Genomic DNA, 19,854 nt, shown 5'->3' with positions numbered 1-19,854 from the left:
CTTTTTGGAAAGAAGAAGAGAAATGTATAATTTTATCCCATTTTTAATATTTTGGTCTAGCAACTTGTGATACATAGATGAAAATTTTGTGAGTTTTTCAAATGTGTGTACAGATTTTTGTAAATATGACTTTTTTGTAATTAACTCATGTATAGCCTCATCCTGTATAGTTCATGATGAATGTGCAGGGGATCCACCCCAGGTGCCTCTATGGTTCCTAGGCCTACAGTCAGGCTTATGTGGCACTCCCTTGACTTTGACTTTGTAACTGACTAATGTCTTCCCATTTGGATGGTAGTCTGGCCAGAGACCCTGCACATCTTACTGTCAGGGGTAGCCAGAATTGTTCCCATCCTCTTGGAATGGGGGAACCTTCCTCATCCCCTGTCCACATCCCTTCTCCAATAAAGCACCTGTGCCCTCAGCAGCAGCCTGCCATGTGCTGTTGCTGGGATGTTTGTACTGAAATAAGTGTGGAAGTATTTATTTTTTAAGAAGGGGGTAGTTGACTGGGGATGTAGCTCAGTTGGTAGAGTGCTTGCCTTGCATATACGAGGCCCTGGGTTCAATCCCCAGCACCAAGAAGAAGAAGAAGAAGAAGAAAAAGAAGAAGAAGGTGGTGGTGGTTGAAGAATACAGGAAAATTTATAATAGAGAAGTCTTAGGAGAGGCTCCTTGGCCCCTCTGAAGGGGATGGGACAGCCTTCAACATTGACATAGTTTTATGGGTATAAGAGATGGGGAAAGACTTTAAGTAGGAACACATGACACAATTGTCCCTGATGTGGCTCCATCCCTGGTGTACCAGGTAGACCTGGGCCCTGATGGAGTTGGCCCAGGAAAGCAGACCTGAGAGGGAAAAGAGCTAAAGGTATAGATAGGGTTGGGAATCCAATTGGAGGAGCAGGTAAAAAGCAAAATGTCTACTTTCAGATTGTGTTATGTCAGAATCTGTCAGGTCCATGAAGGCTATGGGGCCTGGCCTTGAGGAACTGCTTATATGTCTGCATCATCCTGGGAGTTCAAAACCAAGCCCCCACCTGAACACACACCTATGTGCCACTAGGATGATTAAATATGTCTGTTGCTCTGGGGCTGCCTGGGCAAGACATGGTCTTCCATCACCCCAGCCATAGCTCTCTGGTGGGTCACCATTACACTGTTTTTCAGACCTTCTCCACTGTAGTGTGAGCCAGCAGGAAATGCTAGACAGTTACAGGACCCTGGAACCCTGAGGAGGCAGGCACAGGTAATCAAGGGAAGAGCAACCTACTCCTTAATAATCCACACGGGAAACCCCTTCAAGCTCTGTTCCATCCTGGGGCAAAAGAAGTTTGGCACTGTGATGGGTGACTAAGAGTTCCATTGGAAGGGGCCTGCAGCAATGGGCTGCCTATGTGCACAGACTGGCCCATGTGGTCCATGCAGCAGGCTCCACATAAGCCAGATGTCAGCAGCTGAGAGCCCATGTACTACAACCAGTTCACGATAGAAGCAGGGGTCGAAGGTGCTCAGGTGTGGTGCTGCCGAAGGCTGGGAGATGCCAAAGGTACGGAAAGCTGGGTGAGGCTCAGGTGTGAGCCGCAGGCGCTGCAGACACATGCCCAGAAAGACGTCATCAATGGGAAAGAGCTCAACCTGTGCACAGGCACTTGCCAGGCGGCGCAGAGTGACTCCAGAAAGAACAAAACCACCACCACCTGCGTAGGCTGGGTAGGCAGGCAGGCCATACACAGCCTCCGGGATGTAGTACTTGCTGGCCCTAGCACGGATTGGCCTTGCCTGCACAATTACGTCACCTGCAAGCAAGTCCTGCGCAGGATCCCGGGGTGCTAAGAAATCCAGCAGGTTCCCCACATGCACAAACACATCAGCATCACCCTTAAAAACAAAACGCGCGTTGGGGCAAAAGGCTGAGGCCCAGGTCAGAAAGTGGATCTCCTTGAGCGTTAAATTGAAAAAAGTGTCATCGAAGGCCCAGAGCAGGATGTCCGAGTATGCATGGCTCTCAGCATGCAGCAGTGCACGCCAGTGTGTCTGTGTGCCCACCCCCTCCCTGTCAGCTCTGTCGGTGCTTGCGCTCCTGGGCACCCCCAGCAGGAACACACGGCGCACAAGTGCCCCTTGCACGCGACCCTCAGCACCCCATGTCTGGCGCACGGCTTGGCGCCTCTCGAAGTCAGCCGCCACAGACTTGACAGCTATTAGCAGGTCAGGTCGACCACCAGGTGCACCGTCACCACGGCACTTGTGTGGCTGGTTAATGAGGAGCGGAAAGCGCCTTTGGTCCTTGGCCCGCAGATAGCGGCGGAAATCAAAGGGGCCCGTGGGAGTGGGCGATGGTGGCGTGTCCCCTTCGTAGGCCGGTGGGGCTGCGCCAGTGTCCAGGACCTGGAATGCTCGGAGACCCGGGGTGGGCCTCAGTGCTGACTGCTCTCGCACTTGTGGTGTACTCGTGGTCGGGGCCGCGCCGTCGCGCTGCGCATACAGTAGGAGGCCAAGGGCGGCGCTGAGGAGCAGCGTGAGTGACGCGTCCCGGCGAAGGCGCAGCCTCCTCCTCATGACCGGGTGGCTGACGCCTGCCCTCTCTTCAAAGGGTTGAAGGGTCGTCTGCACCCCAGATGGAAGTGGTGGAGGGTGGCGGTCAGGGGTTCCCGGCCCCGCCTCCCCGAGAGGAGGGCGCAGGCCACGCCCTGGGGGGGCCTTCAGCTACAGGCTGTTCATCCCCTTTGGTAGCACCTCCGCCTCGCGCCTAGCAGTCTGAAGAGACAAGATAAGATATTCCTCCAGGGAATCCCTTCGGCTCCAGCTCAGGACGGCACCCGAGGCACCCGAAAGCCGGGCAGAAAGGCCCTACCTCCTTCCACCCCTCCCGCTCAGACTTAATCCCTTCTACCTTTCTCCTCCCTGGCCCCAACCTCTGTCCCTGGGATCCCGATACTCACCTTGGGAGCGGAGTGGTCCCCCAGACGCTGGAGCCTCGGGCTCAGCGCAGGGTCCCAAGGGCGGCCATGGACAGGGCCTGGGCCAAATGCAGCGTTGGCAGGAAGGGGGCTGAGGCCGTGCCACGTGACCCTCCAGCTGTGCGCGCCGGGACATCTGGAGCTCAGCTCCGCCCCGGCGCCGCGCCGGGAACTCCAAGTGAGAGTTCCCTGAGAGGATCCTCATGGGTGATTCTTGCTGGGAAGACTTGGGATTCATGCTAGCTCAGATTCCCCAATACCGCCTGTCTGAAGGCTGGGAAGTATCAATGTCTCTGGTAACCCCCACCCTCACGGAATGCCCGCGCCTGCCACCCAGTAAATTGACGAGGGAGGACGGTTGAACAGACAAAACCGTTCCTCCACTTCTTACAACAGTTCTGATTACTTATGCCCAGATGGGCTTTTTAGGCCCAGGAGGAAAGTACTTCCCCAAATCTTTTGGAATTTAGTCCAGGAATCCTCTGTGCCCCCACCACTCCCCATTGTGATACAAGATTGCAGGTCAACCCTGTCTGTAGTAACTTCCCAGGCAAACACTGCAGCCCTGTCTCCCCAGGAGCTTATTGGCCTGAGTTCAGTCGCAGATCCAGTTTTGAGACTTCTGCACATAGAAATGACTGTGCCTGTGTCACTGCTGACCAGATTGGGCTAGCAGGGATCGGTAAAGCTTGGGGAAGCTTTACCCCTGGAAGAGGTCGTCCAGCAAAGCCTTTGACCTAAGACCAAGGTGGGCAGAGAGGCACCCTGGAACCTTAGAGCCCAGTCCCTGCCTATCTCTGCTGCCAGCTCTCAGCTCTCTCTTCCTGGAACTCAGGGTCTCCAGGCCTCAGCCTATGTGATAGAGCCTGCAGTGACAGAGCCTGCAGTAGATACCCCCAACCCGGGTGTGCACCACTGCTTCACTGCCCACTCCCTTCCATGGTATAGCTCTGGGCTGCCCCCACCTGGAACCTCCGTGTTACTGACTTAGCAACCCTCAGTCTTGACTGATCATCAGTCAGCAGCCTTTCTTACCCCAGTGAGTATCTCCTGGCCTCCAAACTCCCTGGTTTTCCTCTTCTTGGAGTTGCTCCTTTTCCGGTAGGTGTCCTTCAGTCCCACTATCTGTCCATTCATAAATCATTAACCATGACCCTTCTCCTGAACCCAGAACTATATACTCAGCAGCCTTCACACTGCCTCCCTGGATGTCTACAGGAATATCATTTCCCATAAACAGAGCAAACAGGACCTTCCCCTCCCTCACCTCTTCCTCAAGACCCCAGGGAGCCTGCTATGCCCAGAGCACTGCTTTTCTCTCAAATCCCCACCTCACCCTGCTCACCAGGAGCCTAAGACCAGGCTGGGGTAGGCCTCTGTGCTCCCACAATTCCCTGAGCAAAAGAGTTACATTTTATTACCATTGCTCAGTACTTGGGTCCCACACTGAGTGAGCTAGGGCAAGCAGAATTTGCGTATCTTGCTCACTACAGTATTTATAGCACCAGGAGTGGTGCCTGGGACAAGGAAGTTCCAGGTGTTTAGAGAGTATTGTTTAAGGAGTGAAGGTGTGAGGGCTGGTCAGAAATTCTCTTTTGCAGGTGGGAAAGGATGAGAATGACATTTATACTGTCTCCATTAAAGAATCTGGGGCAGAATCTCCCAGTGGTATGTCCCAGGAGCTCATGGAATGTATGGATCCTGGAGAAGACATTCAATCTGCTCCAGCAGCTCAGAGAAGTAAGGGATTTAGGTGTGGTCTCGGAGTTCCAGTACACTTGGAAGGGGGTCAGTAATAGCAGCAGTAGTAGCAGAAGGGATCCTAGAGACATCCAGATGCTCAAAACGCTGCTGGGCTCCTGGCCTATGCTGCTTCCTTGGAACCTGGCCTAGGCCAGGCCTCCATCAGGATCTGCCAGGCCCAGCAGGTCCTCTGCCAGACTGGTGAGCTCATTCTCCTCCAGCGCCTCCACCAGGCGCTGCAGTGTAGCTCGGCGACCCTCAGCCTGCACGAAGCGACGCAGCAGCTGGAAGGCTTGCTCGTACAGCCCATCGCGCTCATACTCATAGGCCAGCGAGTCCAGTGCCGGGTCCCGCAATGCCCGACAGCCACGCTGCAGTGAGCGTCCCACCCTGCGCCACTTGAGGCCCACTGAACGCGCGAACGTCTGTTGGTCCTGCAGGTTTAGTGGCCGATTCACTGCGGAGGGAGTTGGGAAGGTGGATTGGTGGGAGGGACCCGAGAGCCAGCCCCCTCCAGTACCCATCCAGTGACTTCCAGTCCAGTCCTCAACCCTGCCCCAAATCCAACCTTCTGGGGACCCCACCTTTGCGCTTGCACCTCACCTACTGGCCGACCCTGGAATAGAAACGTCTGTCCAGACAAGGGCAGTGGCTTCTCTGGCGGAGAGGGGATCAGGGACTGCGAGGGGGCCGGGACAACATCAACATCCACGCTATCACCCTGGCGCGTCAAACCGAACGTCAGATTGCAGAGCGCATCTTCCAGCTCAGCTAGTTCCTCGTCTGGGAGCCGGTCAGGCTAGGGAAGGGAGTACAAGGTCAGTGGGGCTTTTATCCGTGAATCCCCACCCTACCCCTGCTGACCCCTGCGGCCGTACCTTCTGGGCTAAGATGCAATTCAAACAATGCTCCTCATCTGTCAGGCAAGCATCCAGCCGCTGGGCACCGGCGCGTAGCTCCAGCTGCAGCAGTACGGAGTGTTGGGCCAGTGCTGCTGCCAAGCACCTTTGCAGCTGGGCACGCAGCGTCCCTTCACGGTAGACCAGGAGGAAGCGGCTACAGGGCTGTCGCCCACAGAAACGCAACTGCACAATCAGCTGCGGGTCACTGCGGTGGATCTTGAGTATCTGCAGCATGTTCTGGCCCTCGGTGCTCTCTGCGGAGGTGAGCAGTCAGGCGCAGGTGGTCCCCAAGCAGGGTATTCTCCAAGCCGGAGGAGGGGCAAAGCCTATGGTCAAACCCCTGTTCCCATCCTCTGACCTAAGATGCTGGGTTATCCAGAGTACCCAGCTGGGAAACAAAATTGGGATGCAAAGAGCAACAACCCAGAAAGCAGGTCAGGACCTATCACAGAGTACATTCCAACAGAGTGGGTGCCACCTAGCCCCATCTCTTAAGTCCCAATTGTGGGATGGGGGGCTTTGCAACAGCAAAGGGGCATATGCCCTGGGCCACTAGGCCATCTGGGTGGGCAGGCAGGGGAGGGGCGGGAGGTCTTCTGCCTCCACCTAATGGGGCTCCTTTCCCCTGGAAGAAGAGGGGTTCTTGCTTTTCTGAGGTTGGGGTTGAATGCCCCAACCAGCTCCAGCCTCCTCTGGCTTCTACCCTGAGATGGGAAAGAGGAACCTGGAGTGGTAGGTAGTGGGGAGGGGTCTTGGACAAGGAGTGCTGCAGTGAGAGAGGAAAAGAGAAGAGAGAAATGTGTGATTAGTAGAAAGGAGTGAGCTGGCTGGTTGGGAGTGAGGGGCAGAGAGTAGGGGGACATTAGTGCAGAAATAGGTAGATGTAAACATGACTATACTCAAGGACACACATGCAGTAAGCAGAGAAGACAAATCCTACCCAGCCACTTTTCTCTACCCTACCCTCACCTTCACCAAATTCTTTCCCTGAAGTTGGCTATAAGTCCAGGCCCACCAAATTCAGGAGGTGGGTTATTACCCCTGCCCCACCCACAGAGGCCCCAGCCCACCTCTTTCTCTCCCATTCCTACCCAGCTACCCACCTGTCAATGATGTCTGCAGAGCCCTGTATATTGCCACCTTCTTCTGGGGGTGTGCATAGGCATCAGACAAAACCACCTTGTCCAGTAAGGATTCCAAAAACAGGTATGCGCTGCCCACCCACTCTTCATGCCCATTTGGGCCAGCAGCCATCTTGCCTCCTAGAGACACAGACAGGCATCCAGGTCATCCTAGCCTTGGAGATAACTGTCCAGTCCCCTGTGGCCCTCCATAGCAATCCCAACCAGCTGGTACACCTGTAGGAAAGAGTTCATCTTACATGCAGCACCTTGTGTCTCTGGCTCTAAACAGAGTCCCTCCTACCCCACTTACAGTGAATATTGTCCTTCCACTGTCTTCCAGAAAAAAATCCAGGGTCACAGTGGCAGAAAAGTGGAGGTGGACCCCACAGTGGAAGCAGAGAATCTCTGCCTCCTCCTCAGGTCAATGTCTTTCTTTTCCTTCTTTTTTTTTTTTTTTTTTTTAAGTATATATATATTTTTTTAAATTTATTTTTATTGTAAACAAATGGGATACATGTTGTTTCTGTTTGTACATGGAGTAACAGCATATCATTTGCATATTCATACATTTACATAGAGTAATGATGTTTGATTCATTCCGGTTTTTTTCCTTCCCCCCCACCCCTCTTTTCACTCTATACAGTCCCTCCTTCCTCCATCCTTGCCCCCCTCCCACCCCCCATTACGTGTCATCATCCGCTTATCAGTGAGATCATTCCTCTTTTGGATTTTTGAGATTGGCTTATCTCACTTAACATGATATTCTCCAATTTCATCCATTTGCCTGCAAATGCCATAATTTTATTATTCTTTATAAGGTCAATGTCTTTCTTACCAAAACTGACAGAAGAGCAATCTGGATAGTGTCAAGGCCCCAAAGCCAACCAGACCCATGTCCTGACCTTGTCATCAACTTAAACTTGGGTCCCTAGGGTCCCTGTGGGTCCACAGCCCCATTCTTAGGCTATTTCATCTGCCTCCCCACTACTACATCTGGCTTCACTTCAAAAGAAACCTGTAATTTGGGCCTACCCAGATTTCCTCTCCGAATGCTAAGTGATCTCTGAGAATGTTCCTCCTGTTTTCTCAGTCCCTGTTCAGGTATGGGCATGTGAAGCAAGTCTGGCCATCTGCATATTCCACTCACTGTTCTTTAAGGTCTAGTTCAAATTTTGGGAATAGGGCTTAAATTGGACCAGTGAGAATCAACCCTACAACTCTGCCTGGACCAATAGGAAAGATGCCTAATTTTCCTTCCCTTTTGGTAAACTGAAGAAAGGGGTAGGTCTGTTTGCCACTGCTTGGGAAGTGCCTGGTTGAGAATAAAACCAACACAGAAGGAAACAAAGTCACAAGATGGAGAAGGGAACTTCTAACCACACTATGTCCCTGGATCCAGCTGTCCCTGAAGTCCTTATAGCTGGACTGTTCACTTATGTAAGCAAAACCATTCCATTTTGTTATAAAGTTCTTGGAATTGGGCTCTTATCTTCTTCTCCAACTCAAATTTTTCTATTATAGGTTCATTCCTATCCAGATAGTCAGAACCTATTGGTGGTAACATCTTCTCCATCCATCTTCTGTCAAAGTCTGGTCAAAAATTGGCAGGGAGCAAAATTTCTAGCCAGTCAACCAACACATTGACTTTCAGTTCAGTGGCCTCCCAGTTACTGGCCCAGTAAGAGGCAAGTCCCCCCAGCTCACCTGAAGGGATACCCCCTCTTCCTAGAAATGAACTTAAGACCCCAGCTCCTTACCCCACAAGTTACATTCCTTTACTTTCTCTCTGTCAGTATTTATACCTAGTGGGTTCAGAAGGGTGCTGAACCCCAGCTCTGCACAGAACAGAAGGAGTAGTCCCAGCTGTCTTCTGTTTACAGACAGGGAGACTCAGGGGAGGGGGTACAGGAGGAGTCAGCTCTGTAACGTTGAACATCCTTGAGGAGGAAGTAAGAATCTAGAGGTCAGAGCAAAGAGCAGAGGCTGCATTTCAGATCTTCCCCAGGCTCTAACCTGAGGGTCAAAGCTGGAACAGTATTTGGGCCCTCCAGCATCACCCACCCACCCTGGCAAGAGAAATGAAAACTGGCAATGGCCCTACCTGGGTCTGAGCATAGGGGGCACACTTTTTGGAGTTCCCCGATATGCAAGTCATTTCACTAAAAAAATTAATACTTGTGTATTTACCAAAACAACAGTCTGAAAATTAACAGATCAGGATGGGGGCGGGGAGGGGCTGGGGTAATTTTTTGTTTTATTTTATTCAGTAATACCTTCTACTTTATGTAAAATAGATACATTTGGGGCTGGTGCTATAACTCGGTGGTACAGTGTTTGCTTGGCATGTTCAAGCCCTGGCTTCAATCCCCACCACTAAAAATAAAATAAAAGACACATTTCCTTTGTGTTAAAAAAAAAAAAAGGAAAAGCAAAGTAAATGTCTTTAAAAGACTGGGAATGTACCTTAGTGGTATATGCCCCTGGGTTAAATCCCCAGTAGCAAAAAAAAAAAAAAAAAAAAAAAAAAAAAAAAAAAACCAGGGTGAAACTCTAAATCTGCTGATGGGAAGTTGTTTCCACTTTCATTCTTTCCTAGTCCCCTGACTTGGAAGTGCTGACCTAATGAATGTAGACTCACCCCAAAGGGTGTAGGTAGGGGACACCTACAGATCGAGCCTGCCAGGTGAGCCCTGGAAACCTGGAGATGGGGCGATGCTCAACGCTAGCACTGGGCACGTAAGTCTGCTTGGCTGGAGTTGAGAGGTCAGTTAATGGAGGGTGGGGCTTGTCTTCAATATTCCCCTTGAGAATCATCCTTTCTGCGTGTCCTTCCACAGAAAAGCCCTCTTCCGGAAGCCCAAAGCATCACCCACCAGGAGTCCGCCCCTGCTCTGGCAGGGTTGAGGCTTCCAGGCTGGCCCTGGTAACATTTAGCTGGATGACATTATATGGACATTTGAGTTCCAACCTAAGAACAAGTGCTCCTACTACAAGTGGTCAACCAGGCATCGCACCCTAACACAAAATGGTCCCTGTGCAGCCCTACCTCTGGCTGGTGGGCAGGGACGACCCGCAGGAGTGGCCCAAGGACTGAAAGCCTGCAATTCCAGGCGACCAGCCAGCGCACCCCCTACTCATCTGCCCCGCTTCGGAGCTCTTGAGGGAAGCTTCACCGGTTCCCTCTAGTCCTCCTCCATTCTGAGGTTTCGCACGTGCCTGGGGTCTCGGCTCACAGAACTGTTCAGACCAGCCCTCACCTTCAGGGCCCTGCCGCTCCTCAAAAGCCCGCAGCTGGGGCAAGGAGCCCGCGAGGGTCAAGTTCCGTACCTCCCACACGCCTCCCACTGAAAGAGCCCAATAGGCCGCCGCCTCTAGCTGGTGACAACCGCGGGATGCTCACGCTTGGGAGCCAGGATCCGCCTCTGCTCCTGCCGCATGGGCAAGCCCACCCATTATCTGCACTAACCTGCCCGCCTCGGCCGGGTCTGGGTTCCCACGCCCGCCAGGCTCCGCTGCACCGCGCCGCTTCCGGGTGTGAGCCGAGGCGCTGGGGCGGTGCCCCTGTTCAAGCCGCCCCGTCCGCCCGCGCGTCCCGCCTTCCCAGCTCCCGGCAGTTCCTTCCCACCCTGCTGTCCTCTACTGCCGGTCCCCTGACTCTGGGCAAAATCCATCTGGTCCGCTGAGCAGGTAAGATATCAACGCCCGAGATTGGACGGCAGGAAGAACTGCCCGCAGGTCGTGACTTCAGGGTCTTGCAGTTTTTACGAGGCGGGAGGGGCCCAGTGTGAAAACTGACAGACTTTCGTCTTGTTCCTGGTGGATCAACAAGAGGGCGCCCTCTGGTGATCAGAATTTTCTAGTGCCCCCTGGGAATCTAGTTTGATAATCTGATCTCTACCACTCCCACTGAAAACCCTGTGCCATGGGTTCCAGATACACACCTGGCCGGCATAGGGTATCCGAAACCCCAGCGTACACGTGACACATATTCCAGAAGAGACCTCTAGCCTGGAAGATACGGTGAAATACACTAACAAGTGATGTAAAGTGTGTACAAAACACCGCAGGCATCTTGAAACAAAATTGGCAACTTCATAGGTCAGGCGCGGTGGCGCACGACTATAATTCCAGACACTCGGGTAACGGAGGCAGGAGGATCCCAAGTTAAAGGCCAGCCTGAGCAATTTAGCGAGAGAGTGTCTCAAAAAATAAAGAGAACTGGGGTTAGTGGTAGGTTCAATCTCCACAGTGTGTCTGCGCCTCCCCCTCTCTCTCTCTCTCTCTCTCTCTCTCTCTCTCTCTCTCTCTCTCTCTCTCTCTCGCTCTCTCTCTTTCTCTCTCTCACACACACACATGCACACAGAGGCAACATCAAAAAGGACGCACAATTTGTAACAACCCCATCTTCCCTCTCAAAGCTGTGCTCTGGGGTGGCTCTAGGGAGTTCCAAATTACCCAGCGGGAGCCAGGGCTGTTCAAGGATCAGGATCCAAATTTGAACTGCAGCTCCTCAGGCTCCAGAACCGACTGGCTCCAGACCCCCACGCTTTTCTCCGCATGTCTTGAGGATTTTAGAAAGCATCTGGAACACTCCCTGGCTACACCGTGGCTGCAAAGGAGTTTCCCCTCTCTGGGCAGATCCAGCTGGGCTCGCCCATGCCACTGCTGATTGGCTCTTTATCCCTGACAATTAAAACTCTTCAATAATGCTTCCATTTTATTAACCCTAGTCACTCTCTAGTGACTGGCGGGGTTGGGACAAGGTTTCTCAACTTGGAACCTGTGTAGTCACCTGGAGGTTGTTCAACAGTTGAGAAAATCGTTTAAAGAACCAGAAATGCTTTGGCATCCAGAGCCCAACTTCATGGACCTGTGCAGTGGGACAGGGCCCCCACATTTTGCATGATTTTATTTATTTATGGTGCTGGAGATCAAACCTAGGGTATGCTAGGAAAGTGCTCTACCTCTGAGCTATATTCCTAACCCTTCTTTTATTTTGAGACAGGGTCTCCCTAAATTGCTAAGCCTGCCTTAAACTTGAGATCCCCCTGCCTCAGCCTCCGGAATAGCTGGGATCACAGGTGTGCACCACCACTCCCAGCTCCAAAATTCTTATCCTTGTGAAGAGGGATCTGTATTTTTATTTTGTACTGGGCTCTGTAATTATGTAGCGGCTTCCAGTCCACCAGCATTTCTACACCCAGGCTCCCATTGTTCCCTCAACACTTTGGTTTTCCTGAGTCCAGGGATGACCCTGTCTCTCTCTCCTGTCCGGAGCTATTGGAAGTGGTGAAGTCCCCAAACCAGAGCCACACCATGGTGGAGCCTGGAGAACAACTGCCGGAGGAAGTGCTGGCTCTCATCTTCTGCCACCTGTCCCTCAGGGATCGTGCTGCTGCCGCTGGGGTCTGCAGGGCCTGGGCAGCTGCTGCCACCAGCAGTGCTGTGTGGCATGACACAAGCATCAGGTGAGATGGCTTTTCTGTCACCATCCCCCCAGCTATTCCTCATTTGCATACTTTCCCTGCGAAGTCAAGAATTGGGGAGATTCATTGACTTCCTTCAAAAACAAAACAAAACACCTAACATTTATTGACTGCCTACTGCATACCAACTCTTGTTAATATATGTAAGATTCATATATTAACCCATTTAATCCTCAAGAAAACCTCATGTGACAGCATTATTGTTGCACTGATAACAAACAGGGCAGAGGGAATCACTTACCGCTGATCACTCTTCTAGAGAGTGACAGAGGTGAAATTTGAACCTGGCACTCACCACACCTCTTTAGGACTGCTGAGAAAGCCTAGTTCCTAAAATATTGGCTCTCTATGCCAGGATTTCAATATGTGCCAGACACCACTGAAGTCTTATAAAGGGATAGGAGTTCCCTTCTACTATCAGTTGCTGCTGTAGGGCAAGGGCATGGTCTGGAGGGAGAGGTGTGTACATCGGGAACAGGAAATGGGGAGGGCAGCTAGCACCCAAATTGAGAGTTGATGGAGGCTTCTCCCTCGGTCATGATGAGACTGCCAATGCCTTTTCTACACCACTCTAACCCAAGTTGCGACAGTGAAGGAGAAGGCATACTGCCACCATATCTGTCTGTCTGCCTGGACCACATTCACAACCTTCAGCTGGAATTTGAGCCGTCGAGGAAATCGAGCCGCCGGGCCGCCACCGAGCTGCTGACTGCGCTGGCGGGCCGTGCCCCAGGGCTTCAAGGCTTGCGCCTGAAGTGCTGCGGAGAGAAACCGCTCTTCGACGCAGGCCGAGACGTCCTCGATGCTGTGCATGCCCTCTGTGGGTCCGCCGGCCAGCTGCACCACCTTGACCTGCGGTGCTTGCCCTTCACCCTGGACGACGCGCTGGTGCTGCAGGTAGCCTGTGGCTGTCCGGAGCTCCGCAGCATTTTCCTAGATAACCATACGCTGGTCGACAGCGTGGGGCCGGGCTCAGTACTCAAGCTACTGGCTGCCTGCCCGCGCCTGCGCACCCTTGGCCTGCACTTGGCCAGTTTGTCCCGCGCTGTCCTCGATGCGCTGGCAGAGCCAAATCGCGCACCTTTTGCTCTCCTGGCTCTGCGATGCGCGAGCCCTGAAGATGCACGCGCATCCCCACTGCCCGACGGAGCCTGGGTAGCGTTGCACTGCCGCCACCCTGGGCTGACTGTGGAGCTGGAGCTGGAGCCTGCGCTGCCAGCTGAGAGTGTGATGCGCGTTCTGCAACCAGCAGTACCCGTAGCTACGCTGCGTCTCAACCTCTCGGGTGACACTGTCGGTCCGTTGCGTTTTGCCGCGTGCCACTACGCCACAACCCTGCGTGCGCTAGAGGTGCGTGCCTCCGCCTCACCCGAGCTGGACACTGCGCTGGAGGAACTGGCAAGGCGGTGCGCGGGCCTGCGTGAAATACACTGCTTCTGCGTGGTGAGAACATCTGTGCTGGACGCCTTCCGCGCGCACTGCCCGCGCCTGCGCAGCTACACGCTCAAACTGAAGCGCGAGCCACATCCCTGGCGGCCCACGCTTGTGCGATAATTGGACAAACTCCTTCTCCCCCCGCCCCCCACAAACCTGAGGCTTCTGAGACGCGGGAAGAATTTCCCAAGCACACCCCAATTGCCAGCTCTTTCCTTGGGGATTCCGGTGCCTCTGTGCCTCTTGGGGATTGGGACCAGTGGGATGGCGTCCGCCCTGTACAGCACCGGACACCTTGAGTCCACTCGGTGCTCTCAACCTCTGCAGACGCCAACTCTGTCCGGACCGCAGTGGACCCCCAGCCCTGCTCTTCTGCATGCTCTGTGCCAGCTCTGCGGTCCGGCATCGGGGGAGGGCAGGCACAGACGCGGGCTGGGCCTTAGGGGTGAGTGTGAAATAAACAAATCCTACAGTATCTCTGAGTCCTGTGAAAATCAGGCTAGGCTCTGAAAGGGAGGACGAGGAACGCAGAGCCCAAGAGCCGAGCCGTCTGGGCAGAGGTGGAAGATGCGGCTGCAGGGGTCAGGGGCGGGGCACTTCTTCCCTTTGGATTGACAATGCTGCGTTCAGCAGGAAACGGTCAGTTTTCTCACTATCTTATCTGCGCGCCCTATCTGGGGCTTCACTAGGACTCTCCGCGTTCACCGTAGGCCGCACACGGACGATTTCTCCCAAAGAAACTAAAAGGAAATGGAGGGATTGAGAAAGATGAGATTCGAACCCAGGTCTCCCTCCGCACCCTATCCCTGCACACACAGCCGATTCAGCCAGCCTTCTGTCTGCTGGTGCCTCGGCCGCTGTCCGAGCCCCGCCCCGCGGGTTCGCACGTGGCCCCCGCCTGACCCGGCGCCCGGAGGCGGAGTAGGGCGGGGCGGGAGGCAAACGCAGCACTTTCACGGCTTTGACAAGCCCGCAGCGGCCGGGCCGGAGCGCTGAGCCGGGCCGACACTGCGCCATGCAGGAAGCGCCAGCCGCGCTGCCCACGGAGCCAGGCCCCAGCCCCGTGCCTGCCTTCCTCGGCAAGCTATGGGCGCTGGTGGGCGACCCAGGCACCGACCACCTGATCCGCTGGAGCCCGGTGAGGGCTGGGGCCCCTCGACTCCCCGCCGTGGTCCCTGGGGTCCCTCCACGTCGGTGAACACCCACGCCCACCCAGCCCCCGCCTGGGACTGGACTGTGGGTCACTCCGATTCAGTAGTCCAGGGTACTTCACCTTAGAGGGGATGTGTGAGATGAGGATGAGGGCGACTTCCTCTGGGGTGGAGGAAGGGTTAGGAACCTCCTGGAGACCTGGAGCCAGGGGGGATCTCCTCGTTGATTTAATTCTCACCCCACCCCATCGACAGATTGGAAGACAGACCGAGAGAAGGGAGGGCTGGCTCAGGCTCTGGCTCTGGCTCAGGTCTGGGACGTGTCCGAGGTGGAACCGGGGTTGACCTCTGCTACTCTTCTTTGAGAACCGAGTCTGGGTTACGCTAGGGGTAGGGATTCACTGTGATCGTCCCAGGCTAGGCCTCAGGTGGTTCTGGCCGGGCCTTTACCATATTCCCACGAGTGGCACTGACCCCGGAGTGAGTGTGTGTGCGCGCCCTACAGCGCCCGCCTGATGGTGGGCGGGCGCCACTCACCAAGTCTGGTCTCTACCCGCACCTCGGGTGGGCGGCATTCTCGGTAGAGTGGGACCAGCTTCCTTGTAAGCGATCAGAGCCGCTTCGCCAAAGAAGTGCTGCCCCAGTATTTCAAGCACAGCAACATGGCGAGCTTTGTGCGTCAACTCAACATGTGTGAGTCCCTCAGGCTGGGTGGGGACCGGGTGTGGGTGATTTGGTGCCAAAGATGGAGCGACTCACCCCTGCCCCCCACGCCCCACTCTCCAGATGGTTTTCGAAAGGTAGTAAGCATTGAGCAGGGTGGCCTGCTCAGGCCGGAGCGTGACCACGTCGAGTTCCAGCACCCGAGCTTCGTGCGCGGCAGGGAGCAGCTACTGGAGCGCGTGCGGCGCAAGGTAGGGGCAGCCAGCAAAAATGTGTAAACCTGCTTGGGATGTTGGGACTGCTGGCCTTGTTCTATGAGATCCTGTACCCACTGCAGGTGCCTGCGCTGCGCAGCGACGATGGTCGCTGGCGCCCCGAAGACCTGGGCCGGCTGCTGGGCGAGGTGCAGGCTTTGCGAGGAGTGCAGGAGAACACTGAGGCGCGGCTGCGGGAGCTCAGGCAGTGCGGAGGAGGGGCGGCCCGGGTGGGAGGTTCTGGGTGAGAGGATGCTGGCCTCCAGGGAGTTCGGGGCAGTCCCTTCCGTTTTGGGGCCTTGGTATGTCCTTCCAGGCAAATGGGCCCAGCTGTGGAACTCTAGACTCTCTATAGGGTAAATGATTATTGGGGCAGTGACCTGGATCCTGGCCATTCTGTGTGTGTGTGTGTGTGTGTGTGTGTGTGTGTGTGTGTGTGTGTTTGGAGGCGGGTGTCTGGGAGAACTCAGATGCCTTAGCACCATCCCACCCCTTCCCCCAGGCAGAACGAGATCTTGTGGAGGGAAGTGGTGACACTTCGGCAGAGCCATGGTCAGCAGCACCGGGTCATTGGCAAGGTGTTTCTCTCCTTCTACCTCCCTTGTCCCTCTCACTCCTGAGCACCCCCCTACACACCCAGTCCTCCAGCATCCAAATAAGCCCTTTCTCAAACCCACCTGGCTACAGTGGGGGTGTGTCCAAAGTATGAATAAGCCCTTCCCTTCCTCTCCAGCTGATCCAGTGCCTCTTTGGACCACTTCAGGCTGGGCCCAGTAGTGCAGGAACCAAGAGAAAGCTGTGAGTGAGAGCCAAGGATGCTCATGCCCACTTCTCCACTTCCAGGACCTTCTCTCTGCCTGGGACCCCTAGCAGGGACCCCTTCTCTTCCAGAAACTCCTTCAGGCAGAACCCTCATTCCTCTTCCTGGCTGCACACCAGCTTCCCCAACCCATCTGGGACTTTCCCCCTCCCCCAATACAAGCATCTGATAGTCCCACTCCCAGGACCTTACCTCCAAATTCCCACCCCAGCAGACCCTTCCCCTCCCACCAAAATATCCCAACTGCAGAGAGCTTGGGGCTCAGTCATACTCCCTCCCTCTCCTCTACCCCCAAAGGGCCCCCATCTCTGGGGGGGGGGAGCCCCTTCCACTCCAGCATGTGACTGATGCCCTGGCAACAGGCCTCAGCTCTGCTGACTTGGCTGCTGGGGCCTGAGGGAGGGAGGGAGGGAAGTGTAGGCTGAGGGGCATAGGGACTGAACCTGTCCCTACCCTGTGGGACTCTGGTCATACTATATAGGTCCCTGATGCTGGATGAAGGGAGCTCATGCCCAACACCTGCCAAATTCAATGCCTGCCCCCTGCCTGGTGCCCTCCTGCAGGACCCCTACTTTATCCAGTCGGTATGTTTGTCTTTTTCCCCTTTCCTTAGAGCACAGCTGTTTCTTCTCCCCATTTCCCCAAAAGAAGATGGAAGCCAACCTTCCAACCAACCAGACCCAGGTTTCCCATCATGGACTGAGTCTTCCCCCTCAAACCCTGCCCCTTAGACCCTATAGTCCAGGTGGGTGCAGGTTGAGTTCTGGATTTCCCAGTGATAGAGGTCAAGGGCTGGGTCTAGCTTTCTACTTACAGCCCCTTCCAGAGACTACCTTGGGCCTCAGCCCTCACAGGGCCAGGGGCCCCATCATCTCTGACATCCCAGAAGACTCTCCATCCCCTGAAGGGCCCAGGATTTCTCCCTCCAGTGAAGGCAGGAGGTAAGGAGGACAGGGGCTACCTCTGGGGAGCCTATCAGGGAGGGCCTGGCAGCCCAGATGGCTGTGGGGGTGGGGGAGAGGTCAGTGCCAGGGTCTGGTTGAAGCTTTTCTCTGGTGCAGGGAGAAGGGCCTGGCACTTCTCAAAGAAGAGCCGGCCAGTCCAGGGGGGGATGGCGAGGCCGGGCTGGCCCTGGCCCCAAACGAGTGTGACTTCTGCGTGACAGCCCCCCCACCACTGCCTGTGGCTGTGGTACAGGCCATCCTGGAAGGGAAAGGGAGCTTCAGCCCTGAGGGGCCCAGGAGTGTCCAACAGCCTGAACCAAGGGGCCCCAGGGAGGTACCTGACAGGTAAGCAGAGCCCATTCTTGATGGTGAACCCTGCAGGCTACTTTTGCAAATAGACACTCTGGCCCATGAAACTGCCCTGCTTTGTCTGCCCCTTAGTGGCTGAGGAGAACATTGGCCCCTTGACTCTATGACACTGATTTCCCAGAATGTGCTCCAAGGAGCACCTGCATGCAAATCCTCAACAAGTGGAAATTCCCAGTCAGGTTACTCAGCTCCTCTGTGGCAGGACTGAGAACCCTGCATTTTAAATGAGTTCACTGGGATGATTATAATGTACACAGTAGTTTAGGAGCCACTGGTATTTACACTTGCATAGAGTGAGGACCTGTCCTAAAGACCTCAAGTCCTAGAGGAAGAAGGGATACTCTGTGCCCCTTTATGGGGAGGGGGAATAGCATTTTCTAAATGTTGGGGGATTTAAATCCTGTTGCATCCAAGTTCTTTGGGCACTACAGGCCAACAGCAGTTCTTTGTGCCCAGGGGACCTCTGGGTCTGGAGCAGGGTAATAGGAGCCCAGAGAATCTGCTGCCTTCTATGCTGCTTCGGCCTCCCCCTGAAAGTGTGGAGCCTGCAGCACCCCTAGATGTGAGTACTTCCTTGTCTGGCACAGGGGCACATGCACTGGTGGTTTTACTGTCTGTGCAGCCTGAGAGGGTACCACTGACCCAGAACTCTTCTCAGGTGTTGGGCCCCAGCCTCCCAGGGCGAGAATGGACCCTGATGGACTTGGACATGGAGCTGTCCCTGGTAAGATGGGCGTAGGGAGGGCCACAACCTTTGGTCCATACCTGCTCTTAGGGAGCCAAAACCATGTCTGAAGATTGCCCAAGTGAGTCCCCAGCTTTCTTCCTCAGCTACTGAGCTCCCTCCCCAGCTCCTTCATGGGGTTCTCCCATGCAGATGCAGCCCTTGGTTCCAGAGAGGGGTGAGGCTGAGCTGGCAGTCAAGGGATTGAATTCTCCAGGTCCAGGTAATGGTTGTAGGGACTCAGGACCTGGGAGGGAAGCCATGACTGGGCTGAGCTGTCATGATTGGTGGAGTAGGCAGCTTGGGTTTTACAGGGAAATCCCCTGAGTTCAGGCTGCCCCTTAGAGCCTTCTGGAGCTACCCGTCCTTTCGCCATTGGGTGAGAGTGGGGAGGTTAAGAATGATGTTTCTTCCTAACTTGAGTGGAAGTTAGGGGCAGGGCTCACCTCCCATAGGAAAGAAGGGGCAACACTCCTTCTTGCTCAGCATAGCCTCACTCCTCCTAGGAAAGGACTCCACGCTTGGGGCCCCACTCCTGCTGGACGTCCAGGCAGATCTGGGAGGCCCAGCCCTGGCTGTTCCCGGGGCTTTAACCATTTACAGCACCCCCGAGAACCGGGCCTCCTACCTGGGCCCAAGGGCCAGTCCCTCCCCCTGAAACCCGTGAACCTCTCAAGGGATCTGGCTAAGGAACCAGTCTACAGCAGCACACCTCTGATTTTCTGGCGTCCCCTGGGGGCAGGGGTGAGCCGAGCCCCCATCACTCAGCGGTCTCTCTACATTTACCCCATTGAGCCCTGCACATAAACTGCATCATTTTCTGTGTTTCGGTGTCTTTTCTCTATCGACGAAGGAGCCCAGGACTCAGGGGGTGGGGTGAACGGTTTTGCACTAGTAGCATGGAAGATCCCAAAGGGCTCGAATGGAGAAGCCCTGGAGAGTGGTGGTGCTTGGGTGCCAGCCTCTATCTCTCCTCAGGATTTGAGCGCCGCTACTGCAACCTCCTGGTAGCGGGGAATTTGGGGTCGCATCCGCAGTGCATGTTCTCCGTGACCCTGGGCAAGTCAGTCCCCTTCTCTGAACCTCCTCTGTGACAGGCAGGGAGCAGAGGTTGATGAGAAGACAGATGGAAAGCGCCTGGGAACTGGCAAGCCCAGCGTGGGTACAGGACACGTGGGGTCGCAGCCGAACTGTCTCCTCCCTTACTCGTGTTGGGTGCGCCCGGGGTTGGGAGGGAAAGCGGACTATGAGAACGTCCCAGAGAGGGCGCGACCTCG

At 54.9% G+C, this 19,854-nt stretch overlaps 4 protein-coding genes across 12 annotated transcripts; 2 read left to right on the top strand and 2 right to left on the bottom strand.

Annotated features, from left to right (window-relative positions):
• Window positions 1-13: 13 nt before the first annotated feature.
• B3GNT9 (UDP-GlcNAc:betaGal beta-1,3-N-acetylglucosaminyltransferase 9) lies at window positions 14-2,884 on the bottom strand. Its single transcript, XM_079119789.1, has one exon. It carries the CDS (start codon window positions 2,560-2,562, stop codon window positions 1,354-1,356), a length of 1,209 nt encoding a protein of 402 aa, XP_078975915.1. The 5' UTR covers window positions 2,563-2,884; the 3' UTR covers window positions 14-1,353.
• Window positions 2,885-4,358: 1,474 nt separating this feature from the next.
• Window positions 4,359-11,738, bottom strand: TRADD (TNFRSF1A associated via death domain; the record flags this gene model as incomplete). Of its 5 annotated transcripts, XM_079119792.1 has the most annotated exons (6): window positions 4,359-5,163; window positions 5,310-5,505; window positions 5,585-5,862; window positions 6,712-6,870; window positions 10,674-10,740; window positions 11,188-11,738. In XM_079119792.1, the coding sequence occupies 5 exons, from the start codon at window positions 10,717-10,719 to the stop codon at window positions 4,853-4,855; spliced, it is 990 nt and encodes a 329-aa protein (XP_078975918.1). In that variant the 3' UTR covers window positions 4,359-4,852. The 5 variants fall into 5 exon arrangements, with proteins under 5 accessions (XP_078975918.1, XP_078975920.1, XP_078975917.1 ...); XM_079119794.1 differs by lacking the exon at window positions 10,674-10,740; XM_079119791.1 differs by lacking the exon at window positions 11,188-11,738 and having other exon boundaries at window positions 10,674-11,154.
• FBXL8 (F-box and leucine rich repeat protein 8) lies at window positions 10,292-14,121 on the top strand. Of its 2 annotated transcripts, none has more exons than XM_079119795.1 (3): window positions 10,292-10,419; window positions 11,979-12,200; window positions 12,800-14,121. In XM_079119795.1, exons 2-3 carry the CDS (start codon window positions 12,049-12,051, stop codon window positions 13,770-13,772), a joined length of 1,125 nt encoding a protein of 374 aa, XP_078975921.1. In that variant the 5' UTR covers window positions 10,292-10,419; window positions 11,979-12,048; the 3' UTR covers window positions 13,773-14,121. The 2 variants fall into 2 exon arrangements, with proteins under 2 accessions (XP_078975921.1, XP_078975922.1); XM_079119796.1 differs by having other exon boundaries at window positions 10,309-10,419; window positions 12,010-12,200.
• Window positions 14,122-14,582: 461 nt separating this feature from the next.
• On the top strand, window positions 14,583-19,837 carry HSF4 (heat shock transcription factor 4). 4 transcript variants are annotated; one of them, XM_079119781.1, is made up of 13 exons: window positions 14,583-14,790; window positions 15,388-15,496; window positions 15,590-15,717; window positions 15,804-15,928; window positions 16,223-16,298; window positions 16,454-16,518; window positions 17,022-17,124; window positions 17,357-17,481; window positions 17,602-17,829; window positions 18,310-18,415; window positions 18,512-18,577; window positions 18,731-18,800; window positions 19,084-19,837. In XM_079119781.1, exons 1-13 carry the CDS (start codon window positions 14,668-14,670, stop codon window positions 19,233-19,235), a joined length of 1,476 nt encoding a protein of 491 aa, XP_078975907.1. In that variant the 5' UTR covers window positions 14,583-14,667; the 3' UTR covers window positions 19,236-19,837. The 4 variants fall into 4 exon arrangements, with proteins under 4 accessions (XP_078975907.1, XP_078975910.1, XP_078975909.1 ...); XM_079119784.1 differs by having other exon boundaries at window positions 17,343-17,481; window positions 17,706-17,829; XM_079119783.1 differs by lacking the exon at window positions 15,388-15,496 and having other exon boundaries at window positions 14,594-14,790; window positions 15,608-15,717.
• Window positions 19,838-19,854: the final 17 nt, after the last annotated feature.

The sequence above is a fragment of the Sciurus vulgaris genome (genome assembly GCF_902686455.1).
Source record: "Sciurus vulgaris genome assembly, chromosome: 17".
NCBI lineage: Eukaryota > Metazoa > Chordata > Mammalia > Rodentia > Sciuridae > Sciurus > Sciurus vulgaris.
The sequence above is the reverse complement of the archived record's forward strand: the minus strand, read 5'-3'. Positions and strand labels throughout refer to the sequence as shown.

Coding starts and splice junctions, on each gene's coding strand:
- FBXL8 (XM_079119795.1), top strand. CDS start 12,049: ATGGTGGAGCCTGGAGAACAACTGCCGGAGGAAGTGCTGGCTCTCATC. Junction 12,201..12,799: donor TGGCATGACACAAGCATCAG/GTGAGATGGCTT, acceptor CTCTAACCCAAG/TTGCGACAGTGAAGGAGAAG.
- B3GNT9 (XM_079119789.1), bottom strand. CDS start 2,562: ATGAGGAGGAGGCTGCGCCTTCGCCGGGACGCGTCACTCACGCTGCTC.
- HSF4 (XM_079119781.1), top strand. CDS start 14,668: ATGCAGGAAGCGCCAGCCGCGCTGCCCACGGAGCCAGGCCCCAGCCCC. Junction 17,125..17,356: donor ACCCCTACTTTATCCAGTCG/GTATGTTTGTCT, acceptor TTCTACTTACAG/CCCCTTCCAGAGACTACCTT. Junction 17,830..18,309: donor CCCAGGGAGGTACCTGACAG/GTAAGCAGAGCC, acceptor CTTTGTGCCCAG/GGGACCTCTGGGTCTGGAGC.